We start from the raw sequence: 15784 nt of genomic DNA on the forward strand, positions 1-15784 counted from the left end.
GCCCTCCCGAAGAAAGTTTGCCGCCCCACCCCCTGACCGAAATGGAATTTATATGGAAAATTTATACTTTTAACAGTGTGTCCCCCCTCCCCCCGGAAATTTCAAGTGCCCCCCCCCCCCCGGAGAAAAAAGTCTGGAAGAGACACTGAATATTACCTCGGCAGACCAGACCTAACCCTTGATATCTGAACTAAGACTGCACTGAATGTGCACCCCCTATGGTGCTATATCAACAGATTAGATCAGTTTGTATTGTGTCTGGTGAATGTGATATGTTTTCATGACCCAAGTTCTTTATTCAAATCGTTACGTCAAAGCTTTTGAGAGTTTCTCAAGTGTGAACCACCTCTCCACCCCCCCCCCCCCCCCCCCCGACTGGGTCAAACTGCCAATCCAGGTACACATCCCCCAAACACACACACGCACAGACACACACACACACACACACAGACATACACGCACACAGACACACATGCACTCTGACAGACAGACACACACACACACACCTGCCCAACGTTAATCTACCCCGAGGCATGAGTTAGAACAGCCGATAAAGGACCCACCCCTTTCCTTGTTTATACCTTCCCCATTTTATTGTAAGAAGTGAAACACACAAAAGCCCATTTTATTGCCTGACTTGAAACACACAAAAGCCCAACTGCTGATGTGTGTTAAAGCAGTGAATGTCGTTCAGAGATATCAGGTCATGCGTGGTGTTGTACAGAGGGGTACAAGTACCAGGTTTGTCTTTTCGTCAGGCGGGCATGTAGAGTTTTCTGTTGTTATCTGGAGTCTGTGACTCGACTGAAATTAAGAATTGTGACGCCCTGATTCTTGAGACAAAAGCAGATATTCGTAGGATGGTAGTGTTGTGTTCTGTTGCGAGCTGAAAATATGAATCAACTCATGCTGAGGATTGAAAATTTAAACAGAAATTTGTAGGATTGTAGTATTATTTTCTATAGCGATTTGAATCAACTCATTTTGAGAAATGAGAATTTAGACTGAAACAGATATTTGTAGGGTTGGTTATGCTGTTTTTTTCTTGAGATTTGTAATCTATGAATCTACTGGTGTTTGGAATTGTAACATTCTGAATCTTTAGACTGAAGCCAATATTTGCAGTTTTATTCACGTTTCGCTTTACATTTGTAGTCTATGAATCTACTGATGCTGGAAATTGTGACGCGTAGAATGGTGAGTGTGAAGCAGCTATTTGCAGGAGTGACCTTGCTCGCCATTACGGTGTGGATTTACCTTCTGCTCACCGCACGTCCATGTACGGTGCTTCAAGTCAGGCCGAGTTTTCTTACTCCCACCTCTAAGAGAGTTATAGAGTTCAAGGCCGAATCAAACATCTCCAAGGTCAACGTGTTTGAGAAAATTGTCTCGAAATTTCTCAACTCTACGAACAGTTCTAATATTTGTGCCGGATGTGATGAAGCGGTGTTAGAACCGTTCCTGGAAGATTTGCTCCGTGGCATCAAAGACAAGTTGGCCTCGGTGAAGAAAATTGTTTCAGTTTTATCTCAACCCGTGGTCAACCCCCACAACCACACGTACCTGTACAACCCGCGACTGACGTGCAGCAAGCGGGTTGTACATCTCCTTATCGTCGTACCCTCGGCGACCGGAAATTTCATCAAGCGCGCGAAAGTCAGGAACAGCTCTAGGAGTGAGTACGTCAGGGTAGACTCACACAACGCCAGGATGTTGTTCTTCATAGGGGGAGCCAAAAGTAAAATAGAGCAGGTCAAAATAGACGCGGAGGCTAAACTCTACGGCGATATCGTTCAGGAGAATTACGCGGACGTTTATAAGAATATTCGAACCAAAGCAGTGTCGATGCTGAAATGGGCGAGCCAGTTTTGCGAGAATGCGAAATTTGTTATAAGGACAGACGACGACGTTGCGATTAACGTGACGAAACTGGTTTCGATTTTGGAAACAACGAAATCTCAAATAGACAACTTTATTCTTGGGAGAGTTAAGGTTCGTAATAAGCCGCTCCGGAATCCTAAAAATAAGTATTACTTATCCACGGAAGAATTTCCTGACGAGATATTCCCGCCCTTTGCGTTGGGTGGTTTGCTGGGATTCCCCATGAGCTCCGTGAAACTACTGTACCAAGCGGCTCTCAGGATCAAACCAATATGGCTGGATGATGTCTACGTCACTGGTATCTGTGCACCTCAGGTGGCGGTGACGTTGGTAAACAACAGGGAGTTTGACTTCAAACATTGGTCGTGGTGATGTGAGCTCAGAGTTAAGCTCATTTAGCTCATTATGACTTCAAACATTGGTCGTGGTGATGTGAACCCAGAGTTAAGCTCATTAAGCTCATTATGACTCCACAGTGTGCAACTATGACTACTAAACTAAACATGGGATTTTCCTAAGCTGTGTTGTGGGATTAATTACTGAAATTTCTGAGATTGATCTAAAAGAAGCCAGCCATTGATAGTTAAAATCTACAGCCAGATATAAACGTGTGTTTTCAGACTTAAAGCCCAATTTTAGCTTCATCTCAATGCTCTTTGGGTCTGTTTAACTAAGACTTGTCACAACTAATGTTTTACAGTCTGATGTGTTCATGATAAACACAACACCATGCCAGCTTTAAATAAACTCAACAGTATGTCAACATGTCATTTTTAGATAAACACTATGTCAACTCATTTCTAGATGAACACAACACAACACCATGCCAACTTTAAATAAACACAACACCCATTCAACTTTAAATACACACAACACCAAGCCAACTATAGATAAACACAACACCCAGTCATCTTTAAGTAAACACAACACCAAGCCAACTTTAAATAAACACAATACCAAGTTTTCTTAAGATACATTTATTAATTTTTACAATATTTTACACTGCAGTCAATCACCCATTTAAAACAAGCGTTCATTATCGTCACAAGTTTTAAATAATTTACTTTAAAAATCTATAGCCTTCACAAAAATCGAGTTTGCAGTGTAAACATTTTAAAGTGATGGTAAACAATTCTAGTACACAAGAGAGCGTGTCAATTTGATCTTATGCTCTCCAGCGTTTCTTCCAGGCATCTCTTCTAGGGGGGAGGGAGCCCACCCGAAGAAAGTCTACCGCCCCCCACCCCCCCCCCCCCCTCGAACGAAATGGAATTTATATAGAAAATATGTACTTTTAACAGTAACCGCCCACCCCCCTCCAAATATTTTAGTCCGTCCCCCCAAAAATTTCAAGTCTCCCCCCCCCCCCCGAAAAAAAATCTGAAAGAAACAATGCTGTTCTCGTGACGGACGCGCTGTGTTTGTTACCTGTAGTTTTTCTTTTATTCAAGTATTTCATTCAGTTGTATTCGTTGTAGGGGTTGTTTCTTTTTCATTTTACACAAAACATTTCAGCTAATGTTAATTCCTTTAAGTAAACTATTTAAAAAAAATGAATGCTATAGCTTAAAATTGAAAAGTTTTAACGTTGTCTGAAAACCAATTCGTAAGACCGATGTTAATCTTAACATATGGTTTCATATAGAAACTATGCCAGTAGAATTCTGTGTTACGCATGCTGTTAATTAAAAATAACAATGTTCGAGAATAAGAAAAAAAATATACATAATAAATGTCAAGTCTTCTTTCAATAGCGTACCTGAGTGTTTATGTGCTTTACGTGTTTGTCTAATCCCCGCTCCTTTCCTTTTGTTGATAGCTTGGTCCTACTCTCTACAACCACCCCGACCTAACAACCACCCCGCCCCACTACCCCGCCCCACCACCCCGCCCCACCACCCCGCACTATCACCCCCGCCCCACCACCACGTCCTACCACCATGTCCCACCACCATGTCCCACCACCATGTCCTACCACCATGTCCTACCACCATGTTCTACCACCACGTCCTACCACCCCACCCCACCACCACATCCTACCACCATGTCCTACCACCATGTCCTACCACAACGTCCTACCACCATGTCCTACCACCATGTCCTACCACCATGTCCTACCACCACGTCCTACCACCACGTCCTACCACCATGTCCTACCACCATGTCCTACCACCATGTCCTACCACCGTTCTACCACCCCCACCCCACCACCACGTCCTACCACCATGTCCTACCACCATGTCCTACCACCATGTCCTACCACCATGTCCTACCACCATGTCCTACCACCATGTTCTACCACCATGTCCTACCACCATGTCCTACCACCATGTTCTACCACCATGTCCTACCACCATGTCCTACCGCCACGTCCTACCACCCCCGCCCCACCCACCGCCCCAACACCGTGTCCTACCACCATGTTCTACCACCATGTCCTACCACCATGTTCTACCACAATGCCCTACCACCCCGCCCCACCACCATGTCCTACCACCATGTTCTACCACCATGTCCTACCACCATGACCTACCACCATGTCCTACCACCCCGCCTCACCACCATGTCCTACCACCATGTTCTACCACCATGTCCTACCACCATGTCCTACCACCATGTCCTACCACAATGCCCTACCACCACGTCCTACCACCATGTCCTACCACCATGTCCTACCACCATGTCCTACCACCGTCCTACCACCCCGCCCCACCACCATGTCCTACCACCATGTCCTACCACCATGTCCTACCACCATGTCCTACCACCCCACCCTACCACCACGTCCTACCACCATGTCCTACCACCATGTCCTACCACCCCACCCTACCACCATGTCTTACCACCATGTCCTACCACCCCACCCTACCACCACGTCCTACCACCACGTCCTACCACCATGTCCTACCACCATGTCCTACCACCATGTCCTACCACCATGTCCTACCACCGTCCTACCACCCCGCCCCACCACCATGTCCTACCACCATGTCCTACCACCATGTCCTACCACCCCCGCCCCACCACCCCACCATGTCCTACCACCATGTCCTACCACCCCGCCCACCACCCCACCATGTCCTACCACCCCGCCCCACCACCCCACCATGTCTTGCCACCATGTCCTACCACCATGTCCTACCACCATGTCCTACCGCCATGTCCTACCACCACGCCCTACCACCATGTCCTACCACCATGTCCTACCACCATGTCCTACCACCATGTCCTACCACCACGTCCTACCACCATGTCCTACCACCATGTCCTACCACCATGTCCTACCACCATGTCCTACCACCACGTCCTACCACCACGTCCTACCACCATGTCCTACCACCATGTCCTACCACCATGTCCTACCACCATGTCCTACCACCGTCCTACCACCCCGCCCCACCACCATGTCCTACCACCATGTCCTACCACCATGTCCTACCACCCCGCCCCACCACCCCACCATGTCCTACCACCATGTCCTACCACCCCGCCCACCACCCCACCATGTCCTACCACCCCGCCCCACCACCCCACCATGTCTTGCCACCATGTCCTACCACCATGTCCTACCACCATGTCCTACCACCATGTCCTACCACCATGTCCTACCACCACGCCCTACCACCATGTCCTACCACCATGTCCTACCACCATGTCCTACCACCATGTCCTACCACCACGTCCTACCACCATGTCCTACCACCATGTCCTACCACCATGTCCTACCACCATGTCCTACCACCACGTCCTACCACCACGTCCTACCACCATGTCCTACCACCATGTCCTACCACCATGTCCTACCACCGTCCTACCACCCCGCCCCACCACCACGTCCTACCACCATGTCCTACCACCATGTCCTACCACCATGACCTACCACCATGTCCTACCACCATGTCCTACCACCCCACCCTACCACCACGTCCTACCACCACGTCCTACCACCATGTCCTACCACCGTCCTACCACCCAACCCCACCACCATGTCCTACCACCATGTCCTACCACCATGTCCTACCACCATTTCCTACAGTAGTGTCAACTTTATACTGCTACACACCGTCCTGTAAACCTTATGTGTGTAAGTTTACTTTGTACTGCTACACACCGTCCTTTAACCCTGCTTGCATACGTTAGCCCGAATCTACTGCAGCTCTAGACTGTCCCTGACGTCGACCAGCTTCGGCTGGACGTCCACATGGACCAGCGCCACGTCGACCAGCTGTGGACACAGCCCAGTGATGAAGACATCCTCCAGCTTTAGGACCGGCACCCTTAGCGCCGCCTGGTACAGCCGCATAGCCGTGCGGATGGGGAACCCGGCGGCGATGTGGTAGATGAACGGGGGGAGCGTGTCTTCAGGGTACTCCTGGTGGGTCAGGTAGTACCGGGTTAGTTTGGCCTGGCTAGCGTCTCGTACCACGGACACGTTCGTGACCTTTAACCCCACGACGTAGTTGATAAACACCGACCTGGTGCTGTTCAGCGCGTCCGTCATAACCTGGAGGTCGATTTCTACGTCATCGTTGACGCGTATGACGTACTCAGCTTTGCGGCAGTATATGCTGGCCCATTTGAGCATGGACATGTACTTGATGTAGCCGTTCTTGTACACATCTTCGTAATCCTCCTGCACGATATCGTTGAACTCACGAATCTCCTGGTTTATCGATAGCTGGATATCGATATCGTTCTCCTCCGCAGCAGGCCGGCCGAGGAAAAACAACAGCTTCGCGTTTTGTTTTCGTTTGATAAACTCCGCAATACTCCCACGCCTGATCAAATTCCGCTTGTCAAAGCTTGCTGGTTCGGATGGTACCACGAAGAGGATCTTGTAGAAACCCCCGGCGCAGGCTTTGTAGTTGTTGTAGAGGTAGGCGTAGTGGTGCTCGTTGATGGCGGGGGTGGAGAGGAACTGGATGACGGCGTCCAAGACCTTGACCTCGGCCCGACGGTTGTGCAGCTCGAAGATCTCCATGTTGTGGTTGGGGCAGGACCTGTAGCGGGGGGTGTGGAACAGCGCCACGAAGTTCCCGACTACCGAGAACAGCAGCAGGGCGCCGAAGGTCACCACGATCCATGTGTTGTTGCTGATGTGTCTGGCAGAGACAGGAAGACATGTTTTTATATCATATACACATCGATATTTTCAGAACGTTTATGTACATGAAGAAATATTTGTATATCATATACACATCGATATTTTCAGAACGTCGTACAAACATGAGTATTTTGAATAACGACGCACACAAGAGTATTGTGAATAACGACGCACACATGAGTATTGTGAATAACAACGCACACATGAGTATTGTTAATAACGACGCACATATGAGTATTGTGAATAACAACGCTTAGACATGAGTATTGTGAATAACGACGCACACATGAGTATTGTGAATAACGACGCACACATGAGTATTGTTAATAACGACGCTTAGACATGAGTATTGTGAATAACGTCTTAGATATGAGTATTGAGAATAACTTCGTAAACATATAAGTATTGTGAATAACGGCGCACACATGAATATTGTGAATTAAAAATGCTTAGATATGAGTATTGTGAATAACTTCGTACACTTAATAACATTGTACACATGACGCACATATGAGTATTGTAAATAACATCGTCCACATTAGCAGTGGCGTAGCGAGGTCGGGTGTCACCCGGTGCGGCACTTAATGGTGTCACCCCCCCCCCCCCCCAGAGGCATAGAAACCCTTCGCAGGGGCAAACTTTTCAAATTTTCGATTTGCACCCCCCTCAAACTTTCGATTTGCACCCCCCCCTCCCCTCGAGTTTTTCTCTATATAATTTGCTATTTTTTGCCTTGGTGTCACCCCCCCCCCCCCCCCCCTAAATGGTGTCACCCGGTGCGGTCCGCACCCCCCGCCCCCCCCCCCTCGCTACGCCCCTGCACATTAGTATTGTGAATAACGTCGTTATCCATCTTTAGTCCCCTATCCAATGTTTTAAAGAATCCATCTTTAGTTCCCCTTACAAGGTTTTAAAGAATCCATCTGTAGTCCCCCCCCCCCCCCCCCCCCCCATACAATTTTTTAAACAAACCATGTTTATAGACCTACCTGATTGCTCCAATAGTGTCCTCTATGTCCATTTTCAGAGAATCAATCTCACGACATCTGTTTATATACGTACATCGTGTGTAGTGGCTACACCCATATAATATGCTACCTCAGCTAACCTTAAGATGCTACCTCTAACTGTCGCTAGGTGTTAGCTTTCATATGAAAGCCTCTATAAACAAGAGAAACATCAACTTTTTGACGTGAAGAAATCTCGGGTCGATTTGCCTAAACACTTAAAAGCCATTTTGTTTTTTATCTGCACAGAATGGTGACGTATTACACACAGTTTTCGTGTGTCTATAGAAAAAAAATAAAACAAACAAAATTTAATGACGTAAATTAAAGTTGTGTGCCACTAGCCTAATCAAAATATGTTTACAAAAATTACTTTGAACCGTGAAAGTCAGCAACATTTGCTGGAAACTTTTCCAGCCAAGTTTGATGTATCGTTTTACCAAAGACATCCAGATCTACAAACATATTCCAATTTGACCAACTTCCAGTTACTTGAGACGAATTCAGACGTCCTTACTCATGCTCAATCTATCCTAGGACTTTTTTTACTTTCTCGTATATACGTAGTATAGAGAAAGTATTGTAATCGTGCAAACAAAAAAAAATCGAGATTTTTACAAATCTCGACGGTGTAAACCTCACTGATACGGAAAAACATAATTTTGCAATCTTGTCCGTATGTCTGTGTGTGTGTGTGTGTCTGTGTGTCTGTGTGTCTGTCTGTGTGTAAACACGATAACTTGAGTACCGTTACAGCTAGGTTGATGAAATTTCATATATAAGTATTATATCAAAATCGTAGATCCGTATCAGCTTTTGAGCGATTTCCGATAACCGGAAGTGGTACTTTTTCTACTTTGAATTTTTCAAAAGCCTATAACTTGAGTACTAATTCAGATAGATAAAAGAAATTTCACCTGTAAGTAAAAGATCTAATTCTCTACCTTCTATTAAATTTTGAGTAATTTCCGTTGACCGGAAGTACTAATTTACGCTATTTCCGATTTCTCAAAAAACGCATGTAAATTTATAAAGTACTAATAATATTGCGCACTATTACGCACATTTGGTTTTGGTGCTCGCTTGGTGCGCAATTTTTTTTTCTACTTGATTTTATTCTATTTTTAAAAGTTTAAGTAAACAAAAATCATGTCTATATTCCGAGTTGACATTCCACGTAGTGTTATATTAGAATATTCGAGAAAGTTTAGGGGAGATCACTCCCGGTTTATTTCTATTCTCAGCCTATAAGATTAGTTTAGTAGTTCTACATTAAAATCGAGCTGGTAAATTCAATGAAGGGAAACAATACGTGTGTATTTTATGCTTGACTTTTACAGAGTTGTCGTTGCTTAATATATTTTTATTTTTTTTTATTTTTTTTAAATTTTGTTTTTTTTGATTTCGTGATTTTTTAAAATAAAGACACATTACAAGTGTATGTGAGTACAGGAAGTAATTAAGTTATAATAATATAATTATTTGTATGTAACAGCGTCGGTTTGTATGTGGTCTTGTTATTCTTTGAAGCTCTAACCTTTGCATTGTTACAGTCTGAAGCTGTGTGTAGGTGGGGGTTGGGTGAGGTGGAGTGGGGGGGGGGGATATGTTGTTCCTGATGCTTTGTTGTCTGTTCTTCTGTGTTTTGTGCTGTAATCCTGTTTTATTATCCTGTTCTTTTGTTGGTATTCTTTTATGTTGATCTAATTCTGTTTACTTTTATCATTCTGTGTTTTTTTTCCCCGTAATTTTTTTTTTTTTTTTTTTTTTGCCTTAATTGTAATTATGTATTTATTCATTGTGTGTGTGTGTGTGTGTATGTCCATCTGTTTATGCCTGCCAATCTTTTTGTCGTTCTGTAATTTTTTTGTGTGTTGTGATTTTGTGTTTAGTCGTCAGTGTTTTTTTTTCATCCTTCTCTTCAGAGCAAAGCACGCCTACTGTTCCCCAAAAGGGATGGTATTTGTAAAGAAAATATTTACTTTCACTAGAGTCCTCCCCACTCCCCCCGCGGAAAGTTTTAAATGCACCCTCCCCCTACCCGGAGAAAAAAGTGTGAAAGAAACACTGACTATGGCTATATTATACTCTATGATAGGTGCGTTTGTAAATGATTGATCTGTTGTCATGTCTGTCGCTCTCTTTGTTTGTTATTCCATCCTTTCGGCTGTCGTTCAGTATGTTTATCTGCCCTTAGTTGTTTTTTTTTTTTTCATTGTCTATTCAATGTGTTTGTTTGCCGTTTTGTGTGTCTGTGTGTGTAGTGTTAATTGATTTCTTTTTTGGCCAATTTTCTGTCATTATGAAGTATAATTGTCGTTATGCTTGTTTACTATTCTTGTGTCAATAATTGCATTTTTTTGTGTCATTCCGTATGTTGGCCTTTATGTGTGTACTGCTGTGTAACATTTGTTTTACAGATGCACACACACACACACACACACACATACACACACACACATACACACACACACACTGTGTAGGCCATGACCGAACACATTTACATTTGTAGCATATTTTCTCAAAACCCTATAATACGTCTCTATAGGGTCCTTATACTCAGCGCGTCTTTGGTAAAACAGCGACAAGTATTTGTTAAACATTAAATCAGAAGCGACCTCAGTAAAGAGACAAATACACACATATTCATAGCTCGTTCGATAATGACGCCCCATTATGCCCGTTATTTGAACACGTCCAGGTTTTGTATGGGCCAAAATATGCCCGGGCATTAGACCGGATTCATTATAGCTGTCTCGGGGAATTCCCCCGACGGGCCGACGGAAATTCCCGGAACGCCGCCCGTCGCCATGTTTGCTAGCCCGGGGTAATTGGATTGGTAGGGACGCTAGGGTACTGCGTTATCAATCGGGTTTTTCCGAATGATTGTATTGGTTTACTAGTTTTATGAATATTTTGTATTTGGCGTGAGAGCAACACTGATATCGACAGTTCTAGTTTTTGTAGAGGGAAGCGGGGGAATTTCTGGCAAATACAGAACGTGATGTGATATATACATTAACTCGATGCGTGGGGTTCACTTGTAAATTATCACTAGGGGTCATCCATTTATGACGTCCACAAAGGGGGGGGGGTCACTGACTTTTGTGGTCGCATATGGACTTTTATAAGGAAAAGAAGTGGATTTTTGTGGACAGGGGGGGGGGTACAAAATCCAAAAAAATTGTGGACGTCATAAATGGATGAACCCTTAGGGTTAGGTAGAATGCCTGGTCTTTGTATGGCTGTAGAGAAGCTGGGAAGGGGGGGGGGGGTCGTAGAGAATCACTTTATTATTTAAGATCGATACATTTTTCTATCAGACATCTGTCAACATGGAAAGGGGAGGGCTTATATATATATATATATATATATATATATATATATATATATATATATATATATATATATATATATATATATATATATATATGTAGCTAGGGTGGGCCTAGCTACTAGTTACAAATCTGATAACGAACGATAAGCCGAGACAGTCTGACGCAACCGATAGCAGGTGGCTTATTGGATCGGACTGATAACAATCTCAAAGCCAACGCGTGCTATTTTGGGAAACGGTACGAGGGGATTCAGACGGCCTGTCAACTTTGATTGATAGGATGCAGATGTTTATGACACGGACTGTACGTTAGAACTGCGCAACTAGGGTCGGAGACATCGAGTACAAGTATCGATTACGGAGGAATACAAGTACGAAGATGAGTACGAATACAAGGGATAAATAGGAGGGGACGGCTGAACTCGTTCTCTTCCCTCTTCATCGCTCGCTTTAGATCAGTCAGTCTGTGTGACATATCAAGTTGGTTATATTGTGTTAAGAAGGACAATAGACATGTGGATTCAGTTATATGAAGCCTAGTGAGGACTGTTAGGGGTCAGTTGATTCAGACTATTATTATGAAACATTCCTGTTGATTCATTGTGTTATATTGAAGCATTTCTTGATTCATGTAATAAAAGGATCAATAGCGAACCTGCATCTTCGAGTCTTTCTACTGTAGTCGATGTTGTGTAGCATGAGTGGTTCAACTCGTTACAATTGGCGTTGTCGGGCAGGATAGACTCGGGGAAGGTTACAATTGGCGCTGCGAGCAGGGTCATATGAGGCGCTGCGAGTAGCCTAGGTCACATTTGGCGTCGTCGGACAGGATGAATTCAACTAGACTTGCCGTTTGAGGCACCCATAGTCAACCTTGTGCATAACTGTGTTTTGTGTGTATGTGAATTCGGACATTCAGGAACTGTGAAAATTGAGGAACGAGGAAAATTTTTTTTCATATACACACGGTAAGAAAGAACTCTTTTGTTTTACTTACGGAATAAAATGTCTACTCTGGACGAGAAGCAGACCCATATAGTGGTCCTACCCAGAGAGTCCCACATTAACAAATTTTACGGGGACGGTGATCCAACTTTAACCAACAGGTTCAGTGAAGAGGTCAAAGCGGCCTGGGCCTCGAGAGGCATGTCACCAGAGGAAAGATTAAGACTGCTGATGGGCAGTATAGGAGAGACGGTTAGGGCAGAGGTCAAATGCCACGATAAAACCATCCAATCAGATCCAGATAAGGTGCTGGATCTGATTATGGAGACCTTTGGGGAGAGACGGTCGGGATCGCAACTGCTAGCAGGGTTCGTAGGCTTAAGGCAGAGATTGGCGGAGAGTGTGATGGAGTACTCACACCGGATGAACAGGGCCTTTGATTCGGTAAAGGTCAAAACACCTGACATTGATGTGCGCCTACTGAGGGACCATTTCATCGAGGGGCTGGCAACGCCGATCCTAAGAAGAGAGTTGAAAGAGGAGGTCCACAAAGACCCGCAGTTGACCTTCCTTCAGGTCAGGAACTCAGCGATTCGCAGGTCCGAGGATGAGGACCAATCGAACTGTTCGGTGGACAAAGTCTCTGTGCCTGAACAGAGACAATCCCCACCCACAGGGGCCGACACGATGGAGACCATGATGGCTCAACTGTTGGCCCACCTAGATAAGGTTGACCAACGTTTGGAGAGGTTAGAAAGCAGGTCAACAGCTGAGAATCAGGAAAAGAACGGGACAAAACAGGGACGGGTTGGACGGCCGCGTCCTGCCAAGCCATCACTCCAATGGACGGCCGACGGTCGACCAATTTGTTTGTCTTGTTCACAACCCGGACATATGGCACGGTACTGCCAGGGAAACGGTCGTCCTCTGTAAGGCAGGGCCAGGCTACAGAGGGGCGAGGTTATGGCCCAAGAAGCAAAATGATGGGAGTCTGTCCCGAAATGGTGATTACGATTGGGGACATCGCGGTGAAGGCAATTGTGGATACAGGCTCCCAGGTGACGACAATCACGGAAAATTTTTACACCAAATGGATGAAAGGAAAAGACCATAGGTTGAGGTCTGACACATGCATGCGCCTGACGGCAGCTAATGGACTAACCATTCCATACTGTGGTTATTTTCTGGCGGATGTCGTGGTGGCAGGACATAGGTTGAAGCAGGTTGGGGTGTTCGTTACGAAACACAACCTAGAGACAAATGTGTCAAATATACCTTGCCTGTTGGGCATGAATATTCTTGGCCAGTTGCCAGAATTTCTTACAAATATTGTCGGATCGACCACACCAGGTCGGGGATCCAAGTTGGCCAGGTTTGCCAAGACCAGAGGAAGGACAGCAGTCCCGGCAAACACGGTCAAGGCAATCACATTACAAATTGGTGATAGAAGTGTGAATGGTGATGTGATGATAGAACCATGTGGCGCCGCACTGAGGGCAGGCGTCGTGTTACTGCGGACATACACATCAGCGGAAAACGGACTAGTTCAAGGGTTGGTAGCAAATGTTTTGGATGAGGAAATTTTTATACCGCCTAATACTCTGGTAGGAGTACCACAGAACGTCGAGGTACCAAGGTCGGCACAGTGCATCGAACTGAGCAATACCAGCAGTAATGAAGTAACAATTAGGTCGGTCAATGTGACGGCCGAGGTAAAGAAAGAGGATGGCCGATCATATACATTCCCGGAAACTGAGGACCCAAAACTAAATGAACTGCTGAATAAATACAGTGATATATTTGCCTCGTATGAGGGTGATTTGGGGTACACGGAAGTAATCAAACACCAGATACCCTTACTACAAGACAAGCCGGTGGCGCAACCCTACCGGAGATTACCACCGAGTCACTACTCGGCGGTGAAAGCACACCTGAATGATCTACTAAAAAAGGGAATTATTACAACCAGTACAAGCCCGTATGCGGCACCGATAGTAGTGGTAAAAAAGAAGTCAGGGGAGATAAGACTGTGTTGTGATTACCGGAAATTGAACAATATCACAAGAAGGGATGCATTCCCCTTGCCTCGTATTGATGAATGTCTTGATGCGTTGGGGGGAGCAAGATTTTTTTCTACCTTGGATTTGGCTAGTGGCTACCACCAAGTGGCCATGCACCCCAACGATCAACACAAAACTGCATTTATTTCTCCACTGGGACTGTACGAGTGGACCCGTATGCCGTTTGGTCTAACTAATGCACCTGCTACATTCCAGCGAGTAATGCAGAGTGCTATGAGTGACTTTCTATTTCAAATAATGTTGGTGTACTTGGATGATATTCTAGTTTACTCAAAAACTTGGGAGGACCATCTAAAAAGATTAGAACAAGTGTTTCTCCGTCTTAGGGAGATAGGAGTAAAGCTGAACCCAGACAAATGCTGCTTTGGTCTGAAATCGGTACATTTTTTGGGTTATGTGATTTCGTCGGATGGCATCGCCACTGACCCAGATAAAATTGCAGCTGTTAAAGAATGGAAACAGCCAACAACTACAGTAGAGGTCAGATCATTCTTGGGTTTTGCTTCCTATTATAGAAAATTTGTGCCTGGTTTTGCAAAAATTGCCGCACCATTGCATGACTTGGTAAACAAAATGACAAAGAAACACAGTAAGGAGAAAAAGAAAGGTAAAACACAACTGATAGGTGAATTATGGACTGATGAATGCCTGAACTCGTTTAAGCTCTTGAAAAAGGCTTTGACAGAGGCGCCGATATTGGGATACGCGGACTTTGACAAACCATTTCGGCTAGAAATTGACGCCAGCTCTAAAGGTCTGGGAGCTGTGCTATCACAACAACAAAAGCAAGGTCTCAGGGTTATTGCGTATGCCAGTCGAGCTCTGAAGGGATCAGAGAGGAACATGACAAATTACAGCGCCATGAAACTAGAACTTTTAACATTAAAATGGGCTGTGACTGAAAAATTCAGGGACTATCTATTAGGTGCTAAATGTGTAGTATACACTGACAATAACCCCTTGAGTCACCTAAAGACAGCAAAGTTGGGATCCATCGAACAGCGATGGGCAGCAGAATTGGCACTCTTTGACCTAGAGATAAAGTATCGCCCGGGGCGGTCCAATGGCAATGCGGACGCCTTATCAAGGAATCCTTACGAGAAACCGGGTGATGAGGAAGAAACGCTGACAGGAATATGTGAGGTCAGAGCGTCAACAGATATCCCTCATGGGGTACAAGTGATGCAAAACGGGCAGACCGGGGTGGAGCACATATCCACAGAGCCCGGACACATGGACAGTAGTGATTTTAATTGCTTTAATCACAAAAAGATAAGAGATGCCCAGAGAACGGATAGTGGCTTACAACCGCTATTGAAATACGTCCAGGAACAAAAATTCCCAGGAAGAAGGGAAAGAGAACAATTTGGTCGAGAAACAAAGAAAATACTGAGTCAGTGGGACCGTCTCAGTATAGAGGATGGTGTTC

The 15784-nt window shown here is 45.1% G+C and overlaps 2 protein-coding genes across 2 annotated transcripts; one reads left to right on the forward strand and one right to left on the reverse strand.

Annotated features, from left to right (window-relative positions):
* The first annotated feature begins 1161 nt into the window (after positions 1-1161).
* Positions 1162-2309, forward strand: LOC131953731 (beta-1,3-galactosyltransferase 5-like). The gene has a single exon (XM_059317063.1). The coding sequence runs from the start codon at positions 1171-1173 to the stop codon at positions 2251-2253; it is 1083 nt and encodes a 360-aa protein (XP_059173046.1). The 5' UTR covers positions 1162-1170; the 3' UTR covers positions 2254-2309.
* Positions 2310-6019: 3710 nt separating this feature from the next.
* Positions 6020-8093, reverse strand: LOC131953720 (beta-1,3-galactosyltransferase 5-like). The gene is made up of 2 exons (XM_059317052.1): positions 7975-8093; positions 6020-6983 (listed from the first exon to the last, which is right to left on the reverse strand). Exons 1-2 carry the CDS (start codon positions 8004-8006, stop codon positions 6029-6031), a joined length of 987 nt encoding a protein of 328 aa, XP_059173035.1. The 5' UTR covers positions 8007-8093; the 3' UTR covers positions 6020-6028.
* Positions 8094-15784: the final 7691 nt, after the last annotated feature.

The sequence above is a fragment of the Physella acuta genome, unplaced genomic scaffold (genome assembly GCF_028476545.2).
Source record: "Physella acuta isolate Inbredline_101_S28 unplaced genomic scaffold, ASM2847654v3 ptg000943l, whole genome shotgun sequence".
Taxonomy (NCBI): domain Eukaryota; kingdom Metazoa; phylum Mollusca; class Gastropoda; family Physidae; genus Physella; species Physella acuta.